This window comes from Dendrobates tinctorius, unplaced genomic scaffold, assembly GCF_039654945.1.
Source record: "Dendrobates tinctorius isolate UK_male_01 unplaced genomic scaffold, ASM3965494v1 ptg000060l, whole genome shotgun sequence".
Classification (NCBI taxonomy): Eukaryota; Metazoa; Chordata; class Amphibia; order Anura; family Dendrobatidae; genus Dendrobates; species Dendrobates tinctorius.
Window position 1 is genome coordinate 16747344 of NW_027361728.1, and position 12796 is coordinate 16760139.

General features: G+C 49.1%; 1 protein-coding gene across 4 annotated transcripts in view; it reads left to right on the plus strand.

The window, feature by feature from the left end:
* Nucleotides 1-12796, plus strand: part of MCF2L2 (MCF.2 cell line derived transforming sequence-like 2) — a 474009-nt gene that overhangs the window by 290855 nt on the left and 170358 nt on the right. For all 4 annotated transcript variants that reach the window (XM_073578748.1, XM_073578751.1, XM_073578750.1 and 1 more), the window contains exon 16: nucleotides 3801-3867. In XM_073578748.1, the coding sequence (XP_073434849.1) occupies nucleotides 3801-3867 (67 nt within the window). The remainder of the gene's footprint in view (nucleotides 1-3800; nucleotides 3868-12796) is intronic.

The window sequence follows — 12796 nt, forward strand, 5'->3', positions numbered from 1 at the left end:
TATGATGCCTCAAGGGGCACAGTATAGCCTCTCTATGTTCACCTGAGCCATGACCACGGTCCTGGAGCCCTGGAAGAGGATACATCCCACAGCCACTTCGTTTTACAATACATATGGATGACCTCTGACCCTGACTGAAGACAGCCAAGACAATACTGCTCTTCTACACATGCAACCTTTTTTATAACTATTTTAAGGTTAACCAAAGAAGGCATCAATGCGTTTTATATGCTAAATTGCAATCACATTTTCACAGCTCTAGGACTGCCAGGCTATACCGAACTGTTTTGTCTGTTTGTCATGAAGAAGCCTGACCATGTAAATGGAGTCCTAACACAGCTTCACGGAGGAAGACAATGCCCTCCTGGCTTCTACTCTCCAAGACTTGACCAAGTGACTCGTGAAGTCCAAACCTGCATGAGAACCGTGTTTGCAACCCACCTGTGCTGGACAAAGCTTCTGATATTTTTATGGGTCACTAGTTGAAGATCCTGGCCCAAAGCACCTGTCTGCAATGCCCTACTCTGCTCCCGGACAACGTCACCATCTCCAGATGTGCTGTCCATAATCCAGCTACTCTTCTACCTTTGCCAAAGGGGGGAGGAAGATGGAGGATGAAAACCACATCTTTGACACATTAGTGGAAGAGGTAGTCGACTCTGAAATGGCTGAACGCGATTGTCTTGCTGTCATGAGGCAAGAGAACACCTGGAAGATCCTGACCTGATGCTCTTTGTGGATAGACCAAGGTATGCAGACCAAGAAGGCCGTTCGCACACTGGTATAGCAGTAGCCACAGAAGTAACTTGCTGCCAGCAAAACCACTGCCTATATCCAAAAGGACTGCAGGCCTTGACAGAAGAATACGAGAGGTCCACTCAACATGAAGCTATCAAGATCAATCTGGAGGGAAAGAGACTTCATCACGGCTAACGGAACGCCGGTCAGACACCACAAAGCCATACAAGAATTAATGGAGTCCTTGTTGATGCCAGGAAGAGTTGTGGTGGTAAAAGTAAAAGCACACACACTGGAGACACTTCAACTGAAGCAGTGGGCAACAGACTAGCTGAAGTAACAGCAAAAGAAGCAGCAGTAATACCGGTTGACACGGAAACAGAGGAAAAGGAATAACTATGGAAAAAGATGTTCTGACACTCCAGAAACAAGTATCCAAGGAAGAAAAGAAGAAATGGACCTAAGATGAAGTTATACAGGATGAAATACGCCTAAGGATGAGCAAGGAAAATTTAAGGCCTCAAACAAAACTCAGCCCTATAAGATCCTACTTGTAAATATTCACAGTTTAGGATTATATTTTGTTCTTTATAATTGCCTATATGTAGACTAAGTTTAAAAACATGTGACTAAAATGCATTTTCGAGTCCTTTCATCCATCCCAGATCCTGAGGACATAGGAGCCCACCAGATCCTGCCCGGTGACTGAGTCCTCATCACCAAGAGGTTCAACAGATGTACCCTTGAACCTAGAGATGACAGCCTGTTCCAAGTCCTGTCAACTATCGCAGCAGTCCAAGGGTCCTCGCTTCCCACTGCAAGGAGATGCCGGATCCAGAGTCCAGTAGCGGCTGCCACTCTTCATCCATCTGGCACTTATCCTTTTCCTAGCTCAAGGGGTAGTCAGTCACCAAGGGGTAGTCACTCATGAGAAGGGTATACTGACATTCTGGTATAATGTCTCCACCCCAAGAGTAACATATCAATTTGACTACTGTCTCACAATAAGAATGTCCAGGCCCCATGGCACAGTTTCATATCGGGTTAAATACACAATTCATCTGTGTCACTACTGCTGAAATAGGGGAAGGTTCAAACTGGGAGGATTAGTCTCTTGTTGGGTGGCACACTGGTGAAAGTGACTGGAGACATCAACCAGCCCAGGCCCTACAGCGAAGGGACAAATGGGGAATAAGCCTATTAAGTCGCATGACCCTGTCCAAAGCCCATTTTAAGAGTCAGAGTGGCCTTCCAGATTCAATACTCCCTGTCACTGCCGCTCACTGCCCCAAGGAGGGATGCATAGTTCTGTACCTCACCATTGAGAACCCCTCAGAGAATGAGCAAGGGTTATATGTACTAGGCTCAAGTACTAAACTTGGGAGGGAAAATGGTGACACAAAAGGTAAATTTTGGCTAAGAAGCATAGATACCAGTGGGGGCACACAGGGAGCACCTGACAAATTCAAAGTCGAGAACGAGACAATAGTTGTGTTTAAACCCACCATCCCCGTAAATAAGAATGCAAAGCGGATAAACTATTTATACAATAATCAACAACGGTTTATAAAATACACTGGGGATGCCATAAAGGCAATTATTGACCCATTAAGTTTGCAAAAGTTATTTTATGTCCTTTGATCATATTTTCTTTAATTCTATGCTGCATAGTTCCATGCCTTAAGAAAATGATGATGAAAACTATGGAAACCACAGTGATGACCATGCATGCCGATTTCGAAGATCCCCTGTATGAAAGATGTCCCAATGAAAACATGCAAGCACCACCTCCGGAATATGCCTGCTTGAAGCAAGCCAACGAGGGAAAGTCCAGGATCTGACTTCCTCCTGTGCAAAGTCCGTTAGGAGGGGGTCCATCTACTATAGATGGGTCGTCTCGTATATACGGTGAAGATTAGTTAGCTAGGTTCCAGCATTGTTGAGATAGGTAGGCCGGGAGGACAGATCGATAGGTTCGACGAGATTAGGATTTTGATTTTGCATATCTCCAAAGGAGGGACTGTTAAGGGGAGAATATATGGCACATGAATATATACAAGAATCAAAACTGTGCCACTATATAGACGCTTTGCTGAATATTAGGATCATGTTGCTTTAAGATACTTCTGATTTTCTGCTGAATTATTTCTGTGTAGGACCCACCTAGGCTTCATGTAATACCGCAATACTGGGTGGACAAGGGTGGATCGGGCTAAAGAACAATATTTATGTACACGGTGATTATGTAGCATATGAGAACAGTAAACAGTAACTCAGAAACGTACATAGTGATATGTAGCGGCATGGGAACGGTAAATAGTAACTTAGAAATGTACCCATGATGTAATAACACAAACTCTGTATAAAAGCTGTTCATTTTTGGATTAAAGACAGAGAAGAATCATACTGACACGATACACCTTGTCTTGTGTATTCTTTTCTCCGTGCACGTACAATCTCTACCAAAGATCCAATTTGGCCACAGACAATTAAGATGGGCCACACCCTAGTGCGGCAGAATCAACAATATGAGGTTTCCACTAGAGATGAGCGAGCGTGCTCGGATAAGGTGTTATCCATGCTCAGGTACTAATCGAGTGTCTTCGGCGTGCTCGAAAATTACCGTATGTTAGAGTCCCCGTGGCTGTTAGACATCGCAACACAGGCAGGGATTGCCTAACAAACAAGCAATCCCTGTATGTGTTGTGGCTATCAAACAGTGGCAAGACATGCAGCCGCGGCGACTCAAACATATTTTTCGAGCACGCCAAAGACACTAAGTTAGCACATGAGCATGCTAGGATAACACACTATCTGAGCAAGTTCACTCATCGCTAGTTTCCACTACTCATTTCCTTTTATACTGGATGTAAGAATTGTTTGGAGAAATGATGATGTATTCTTAGTGATTCTTTACATGATATTAGGCAGGCATGTGACAGTTTTTAGGCACACGTATAAAGTATGATTGTGACAAATAGTATACACACCATGCCGTAAATGTCAACACTATAAGAATGTGAAGTGAGTTTTAAACTAGCTTTATGCTTTTTTTTTTACAGCCATATTATAAATGAACTAATAGAAACAGAGCGTGTCTATGTCGAAGAGCTTCAAAGTATCATAGAGGTAAGAGCCTTTCAAATCGGTTCATTAACTCTTCTTGTCTTACCCCTACTTATTGCATTCAGCATTCATCTGGTGGTTCCATTTTATTCCACCTTTCGTTTTATAATTACTTTTTACATATGTATTCATGACATTCAAGATTCTTGATAATGAATATAATAGTTGACACTTATTATACAATATAGTTTTTCTATAGGATTGCCAGGGTCAAGTCTAGAGAATGAGGCTAGGTGCACACAAAGAGGTTTTTTGAGCAGTTTTTTGGGCTGACTCATGTTAAAAAAAACCCTGAAAAATAGCTTCAAAATGCCAAAAAACTCTTATTCATTTTTATTGTAAAAACCACATTGCACTTTATGTGTTCAGTCTTCTGAGCAATCTTTTTTGCTTTTATATTTTGAAAACTGTTACCGTATATATATAAAGTAAGTGCATGTCACCTTTTTGATGCAAGTCCTGATGGAAAACGTTCTACAAAGGCTACAATAAGTGCATCAGAAAAAACTATTCAAACCATTTCAGGAAAACACTTCAGGATGAGCAAAACTTCAACAAAAACTCATCAAAGAAGGAGCATTTCCTGAAGTGGGTTCTTTTCAGTTTTATTTAGGTGTTCAAACAGTGTCAGACTGAAGAACATTGGGCCCACCAGAGAATTTGATTGTGAGAGCCTACCTTTCTCCCCCACTGAAGAGCCCCATAGAAAGTGCAAGGTTTGCACTAGGAACTCTCCTGAAGGAGAAGCCAGGGCCCACCGGAGAATTCTCCGGTTCTCTTGTGGGCCAGTCTAACCCTGTCAAAACACGTGCACATAACTTTAGGCAGAGACGTGAGGCAGAACAGTAAACTAAGAGTCCCCGGTGGGATCAATGAAAGCATTCAGCAGAGTAGTCAAAGTAGTCCAGACATGATACAAAGGTTGTAACCAAATGTTAGTGCATCTTTAATGAATTTGGCGCTTCTTTCAACTGTCTTGCACCACTACCAGAAAGGCAGAGACTGGTGTAGATTTCTGTCGTAATTTATGCCACCTTCTTGGGGCAAGCTTGGCCATGCACCATTTTGCTCACGCCTTGTCTACTTTTCAAAAAGTTGGCAGAGCTGGTGAAAAAATGGCAAAAGACACAAATATTTTGCAACATTTCATGCAGTTTTCTCCAAAATTCTAGCAAATTCTGATGAATCGGGCCAAAAGAATTTCAAGAATTGGGGTACTTTAAGTATTTCTATGTAGTAATTGAATAAAAAACTGATAATATACTTACTGATGTAAAATACTGACTAAATATTGAACTTGTAAACGTGGCCTTAGAGTTTGAGCCGAGTGTCATCTGAGTGTGATCTGATTCTCTTGCTTGAGAAAATCGCAGCAAATGTTCGGAGGAGATGGAAAATTAATTTCTCCATCTTTTCCATTGTCTGTGTCCACGTACATCGGATTTTACTCGAATGACATCTAAGCGTAGTCCAATGTTTCACATGCACCCGCAGACTTGCATGGGTGCACATGATCGAATTATCGGATACACTCTCATAGAATCATAGAATCATAGAATCGTAGAGTTGGAAGGGACCTCCTGGGCCATCTGGTCCAACCCCCTGCTCAAAGCAGGATTCGCTAAATCATCCCAGTCAGATGTCTGTCCAGCCTCTGTTTGAAGACTTCCATTGAAGGAGAACTCACCACTTCTCGTGGCAGCCTGTTCCACTCATTGATCACTCTAACTGTCAAAAAGTTTTTTCTAATATCTAATCTGTGTCTCTTCCCATTCAGTTTCATCCCATTCAGCATGCTGCAATTGTTTTCTCATGGAGACTCGGCTGTCACGACACAGCTGTCGGGTGACCGGGGACCAGGGGCTTCTTCTCTGTCCCTAACACTAGAGTGCACCCTAGCAAGCCCTACTCCCCGGGATACTTCCAAAGGTGAAGATGCCGGGGCCTCCACCCTTGCCTTATCTTCCGGGTTAGCACTCCGTCTCTTCTGTTCTCCCACTCAGGGAAGAGGGGCGCCACTGTGCACTGTAGTGCACCAACCGGATAAATAAGGCAACCCAATCAAAGGTTAACAGAAAATTCCAGGTATACAAAATATTCACTCACATATAACAGAGGAATGCACCGGGGTGTAAAGGTAGGGGAATCAACCAAAATGGAGAAGGATAAGGAATTACCACACATACAAACCAAGCAACAGTCACTTATAACTCCTTCTCATAAGAACCCCTCTCCCTCCATTAGCCATGCAGCAATAAAGCTAGCTCTGACAAGGATTTGTATCAGAGCCTAGATTATAAAGGGAAAAGGAGTGGCTAACTGGCTCAGCTGTGAGCACAGAGATTTCCAACATGGCCGATTAACCCCTGTTCTGCTAGAAGGAATAAACACTTTTAAAATGAAGAAGTGCTTTTTCTTACTGTGGGAGTAATAGTAATCAGACACTGCGGTCTTCTGGCTCCACACTGTCACGGTAACCCCGTGACATCTGCACTGCCCCATAGTGTAACATTGGGCCGAGTGCTACCCAATAAAACATCACATAGCACTCGGCCGTGTTATACGCCTGAGTGAGCGATCTCTTAAGATGTATTCATGGAAGTTCAACCCCTTCATGACAATTGGACCTAATAGTGTATCCTATTCCAAGTCCGCTGGTATGCAGCATACTCTGGAGCTTTTTCTAGTCACTACTATTTAATCATGTAAATGTCGATGTCAATCACTGACAGCAGCTTCTAAGTGACGAAATTACAAGTGCAAGTGCGCGTAAGCTCCCGTTGGCCTCCTGCAATGTGGTCTCAGGGTTCCTATAGGTTCAGGTCTAAGACCCCGTCCCTGCTATCTTTAACTACTTGTAAGAGCACCATTTTCTCCATATGCTGCAATTCCGTGGTATTGCATTATATGGTATTGTCGATGTCCCTCGGCGTCCTGGACGATGGTTCTTCAGCGTAGCAGCCACTGGGCCCAGCCGCTGAGGATCTGTTGCAGTCTTCGAGCGTTCCAACGCTCCGGTGAAGCAGGGGCACAACAGGCCCTGGAGGAGTCCTTGGACGGATGGGCCGCAGCCTCCGGATAGGGGCAAGCAGCGGCGATGTGGGGTGGCGGCTGGCAGGTCACCTGCGCAACCAGCGACTGCAACGGAGGACCCGCGGCGAGCAACGGCCCGGCCCTTGCCGCGTACTGGAGTGGAACAGTGGTGGCCGCCGATGGCACAGAACTAGCCGCGGCCATGGGTAGAAGCGGGGCAGCGGCGGGAGACAGGCCGCAGCCTTGGGCTGAAGTGAGGCGCAGCGACCGCTGGTGTCCGCGGGCAGGCCGCAGCCGCGGGCAGGAGCGAGGCGGCAACGGCCGCGAATGGCCGCGGGCAGGCCACAGCCGCGGCCTGGAGGAAGGCGGCAGCGGCTGCTGGTCGATGCGGGGCAGCGGTTCTATCAGCGGTGGTATCAGCGCCGTCCCACTGATGTCCAGGGGGAGTATCTCTCCTGTCTCTGGCCTCCTTCCTGGCTCCGGTAAGTAGCTCTGGCTCTCAGTCGCTCCCACGGTCTCCTGCTCCTTCTGTCTCGTTCTGCTGACTCACTGACTCGCGTTCCCTGCCCCTTTTATATTGGCTCCTCCCCCAGTCCACCTGTCGATCTCCACGGTCCGTCCCTGAACTCTGTCCCCCGGAAACAGTTTCCCCCGGAACCCAGGTGACGGTCCCCTTGGTTCCGACCCGGACACTCGGCGGGGACCCTCTCTCCCACACTCCCCCACCCTGTATGCTCGCCAGTCCTCGGGCGAGGGTTTTTTGTAGACTCGAGTTAGTCTTTGGAGATGACAGTTCTTGTCGCCATACAAACTGGTCCTGTTCGTAGTGTTCAGACGGTTTGCCAGCTGTTGACCTCTCGGAGCGTCTAAGTTCGACTGTAGTGGGGCTTTCTGGGGTGGTGGATGGTGGGAGGTTGGTCGATTCTGGCGGGCTAACTGGGTCTGCTGCAATGTCACTACTTGGAGGGCCCGCTTATGTGGCTGGGAAGTCCTCTTCGTTATCCAGGTCCCAGACCGTTGACGGGGGGTCAGGGACCTGAGGGATTGGCTCGGGTCGCATGGGATCAGTGGACGCACAGGGGCGCAACATATTTCGGTGCACAGTACGAGTGAGAGTTGCGTCGTTTCCTTCGGATTGTATTTCATACACAGGCCCATCGGGGCTTATCCGGCGCAACACTCGGTACGGGTTCTCCTCCCACCTTGGTTCTAACTTGTTTTGGGGGCGTTGATCTAGTACGAGTACACGATCCCCAGCCTGGAAGTCAATTGGTCGGGGCAGCACTCCCCCCAGGTGTTCCAGATCCTGGACCTTTATATGGACGATTCGGTGGAGGGTCTGCAGCCGGTGCCGGTGGTTTCGGACCCACGAGGATACTCCTGTCCAGGGTTGGGGTTCCTCCGGGTTTAACTTCCGTGAATAAGACAGGAATAACTTCCGTGATTCCTTTGCCTTCCCGTCCAAACAGCAATGAGTAGGGGGTGTAACCAGTCACCCGGTGCACCCGGTTATTATATACCCACACCAGCTCAGGGACGTATTCAGGCCAGCGGGCCTTTCGGTCACTCTCCAGGGTACGCAGCATTTGGATTAGTGTCCGATTGAATCGTTCTCAGGCTTCGTTTCCATGCGGGTGGTATGGTGTAGTCCGAGACTTATCGATACCGTAGAGATGATGTAGTTCTTCCATGACTCTTCCTAGGAAGCATGCTCCTTGGTCCGAATGTATTCGTTGCGGGCAGCCGTACACTTGGATAAAGTTTTTACAAATCGCATAGGCGGGCGACTCCGCTGTCTGGTCTCTGGTGGGGGTGACCACGACGAACTTGGTGAAATGATCCACCATAACGAGACAATGTTCATACCCCTGGTAGGCAGGACCTATGGTCAGATAGTCCAGCTTGAGGAGCTCGAGGGGAGCTGATGTTACAATTGTCTGCATCGGGGCTCGTTGCTTGGGAGGTTTAGCGAGCTCGCACGGGCGGCTGGTTCGTCAAACTTCTTCCACAGCAGCGTGCATCGTGGATGGTACACTATCTGCTGCAACCATTGCAAAGTCTTTTGAGCACCAAAGTGAGCCCTCTTTTCGTGGGCTTCCCGAGCCAGTTGGCTGAGATGGGTTTCTGGCACGATCACCTGCCATATTGTAGCAGACTTTGTTCGTGACACGACTCCGATATAAAAGTCCCTTTTTGATGACTAGTTTCTCCCACTGGCGCAACATCAGCAACATATCCTGGGTCAAAGTCTGTCTCTGTGAGCCAGTGGGCAGTTTACTGGTGGCCACCCATCGGCGCAGGAGTCCAATTTCTCCATCTTCCTGCTGCTGGATCCACTTGTCGCATGGCTGTTCCAGCATTCCCCCTAAAGGTCCCGGATGAGGCGCTTCTTGCGCGTTGGCTGTAAGCGTGGCAGTGATGAGGGCGAACGGCGACTCTTCTCTTTCTAATTCGTCATCTCAATACCTCCCTGGGGTTGTGTGTCGGATTATGGAGAGTGCGTCAGCGTGCACGTTTTCAGCCCCTCTTTTGTAGATGCTCCAGGGCCCCCAGTTTGGCATTCTCCAAATGGGCTAGTGGGTTGTTGTCAGTCCGCACCACCATTTCGGAGCCCGCCAGATACTCTGCGAACCGCTTCGTCATTGCCCACACTACCGCGAGGAGCTCGAGCTTAAAGGAGCTGTAATTTTCCGGGTTGCGTTCGGAGTCATGCAGCGACTGGCTACCATAGGCGATCACTTTCTCTCGGCCGTCCTGCACCTGTGACAACACAGCTCCTAGTCCCTGGAGGCTCCCGTCGGTATGCAGGATGAACGGTTGCGAGAAATCCGCATACGCCAATACCAGGGCTTCCGAGAGTGCAGCTTTGAGATCTTGAAACGCATCCTCTTGCGGTTGCTGCCACTGGACCTTCCGTCCATTCGCCCTGGCTGGAGTCACCTTCAGCAGGTCCTGCAGGGCTCGGCGTGCAAACTTCTTTACGAACCGACGGTAATAGCCGGCCAACCCCAGGAAGGCCTGCACGTCTTTCACCGTCTCGGGGGTGGGCCACCCCTGGATGGCAGCAACCTTTTCCAGGGATGGTCTGACACCCTCCGCCGAGACGGTATGCCCCAGATATTCGATCTGGGTGCGGAACAGGTGGCATTTCTGGGGCTTTACCTTCAACCCGTACTTCTGCAGCCGGCCGAGCACCTGCCCCAACCGCCGCACCTGCCAGTACCCACTGGCCAGGTCTAGAGTTGAGAAGTACGTTGCGTTCCCCAAGGCGGACAGAGACTCTTCTATGCGGGGCAGTGGATGCGAGTCCTTGATGGTGCTGTCACGGGGGCTAAGTTCAACTAAGGCTGAAAGACCCGGGGCCCCTGTGGTGTCCCTTTACTAGGGGAAACCCTGTCTGACCCTCAACCCAGGGTTTTTGCTGAAGGTGCAAATGCCTGAGCCTCGACCTTTCCTTATCTCCTGCTCAGCCCTGCACTTAACCCTCCACCCTCCACCCAGTGAGAAGTCACCACCAAAGCTCCCACACAAATAATGACAGACAGGGAGAACTTAAACTGCACTGCGCCGCACACACACAGGAATAAACAGTAATGTGAACAGGGCACAACTAAACACAAATATGGGAAGGAGAAAGGATAACGACGGATCATACGACACCAGATATGAATCTCTCTCTCTTGAACACCTCCACTCCAGACCGGAACCACTTGGTATGAAACACAAGCTATAATCGGCGACGCCCATAGGCCAGTATGACTATTTAAAGACCGTGGGCGTGACTAACCATCCAACCTGGTCTCCAGCAGGATTAACCCCCGAGAGCCTGAAGATCAGGCCGGCGCCACTGAGGCTATAGTGGCTGGAGGTGGAACTACCTCTGCCTGCCGGATGCTGTGGTGTGAACAGCGTCCGACATGACAGTACCCCGTCTTCTACGAGGGACCCCAGGGCCCTCAAGACTCATAGGACCCGGCTTGTCCGGATGACGACGGTGAAAAGAACTGACCAGCCGATCCGCATGTATGTCTGAGGCTGGAACCCAAGACCTCTCCTCTGGACCATACCCCCGCCAGTGCACCAAATACTGAAGAGTACGGCGTACTACTCGAGAGTCCACTACCTTGGCGACCTCGAACTCTAACTCGCCATCCACCATGACTGGAGGTGGCATCGGCGTTGTGTCCACAGAGCCTACCACCTTTTTCAATAAAGCCCTGTGAAACACGTTGTGTATCTTGTACACTGCGGGAAGTTCCAACCGATAAGCCACTGGGTTAATGATGGCAGAAATCCTAAAAGGCCCAATAAACCTTGGACCCAGTTTTAAAGAAGGGATTTTGAGTTTTATGTTCTTCGTAGCTAACCACACCCATTCACCCACACACAGGTCCGGACCTGGCACGCGTCTACTGTCAGCCACCCGTTTGTACCTGGCACTCATGCTCAACAAACGCTGTTTCACCCGCCTCCAGACTGATGACAATTGGGCTCCTAGCTGATCCTCCTCCGGGACACCCCCGGAGTCACCCTGACGTAAGGTACAAAACTGAGGATGTTGACCGTACACACAAAAGAATGGAGACTCTCCTGATGACTCTTGGCGGTGATTATTTAATGCGAATTCGGCCAGAGGAAGGAAAGTAGACCACTCCTCCTGGTTGTCGGACACAAAGCATCGTAAATACTGTTCAAGATTTTGGTTCATGCGCTCAGTTTGTCCATTAGACTGTGGATGAAACGCCGATGAATGTGACAACTTGATCCCCAACCTTGAGCAAAAAGCTTTCCAAAACCTCGCCACAAATTGCGTACCCCTATCAGATACTATGTCAGACGGTATTCCGTGGAGTCTGACCACCTCCTTCACAAATACCTGAGCCAACGTCTTAGCATTGGGCAAAGAGGACAACGCCACAAAATGCGCCATCTTTGAAAAACGGTCAACCACCACCAGGATGACCGTGTTCCCTGCCGAGGCTGGCAAGTCAGTGATAAAATCCATGGAGATTTCTGTCCATGGCCTATTGGGTACCCCCAGAGGCTGTAGCGTGCCAGCAGGACGGGTTCGGGGTGACTTAGCCCTAGCGCACGTGATGCAAGCTGCCACGTACGAGACCACGTCCTGCCGGATTTTGGGCCACCAGAAACGACGCGATACCAGCTCTAAGGTGCCCTTCACCCCTGGGTGACCAGCCAGTACCGAATCGTGGTGTTCCTTCAACACCTTAGGCCGAAGATGCAGGGGTACAAATGATTTGTTGGCGGGAAGTCCTGGTGGTACCTCCTCTTGGGCCTCGGCAATCTCCGCCTCTACCTCAGTCGTGAGAGCCGAGACCACTACCCCTTTCTGGAGGATGGGTACCGGCTCTTCCCGAGGTTCTCCCCCCGGAAAACACCTAGACAAAGCATCCGCCTTGGTGTTTTTAGCCCCGGGACGGTACGTCACAAGAAAATTGAAACGAGTAAAAAACAATGCCCAGCGAGCCTGCCTAGGAGACAGACGCTTGGCCGACTCCAGGTAGAGCAGATTCTTATGGTCGGTGATAACTGTGACCTGGTGAGCCGCCCCCTCCAAGAAGTGTCGCCATTCCTCAAAAGCCAGTTTGATGGCCAACAACTCCCTGTTGCCGATATCATAATTCCGTTCGGCCGGCGACAACTTCTTGGAGAAGTAGGCGCATGGATGCATCTCGCTCAAGGACGAGCCTTGAGACAGTACTGCCCCCACTCCCACCTCCGACGCATCAACCTCTACCACAAAAGGTTTAGACACGTCTGGTTGCACCAGAATGGGGGCTGAAGCAAAACTATTCTTCAGACGCTCAAATGCACGTATAGCCACCTCAGGCCAGTTCGCCAGATCGGCACCCTTTTTTGTCATGTCCGTGAGCGGTTT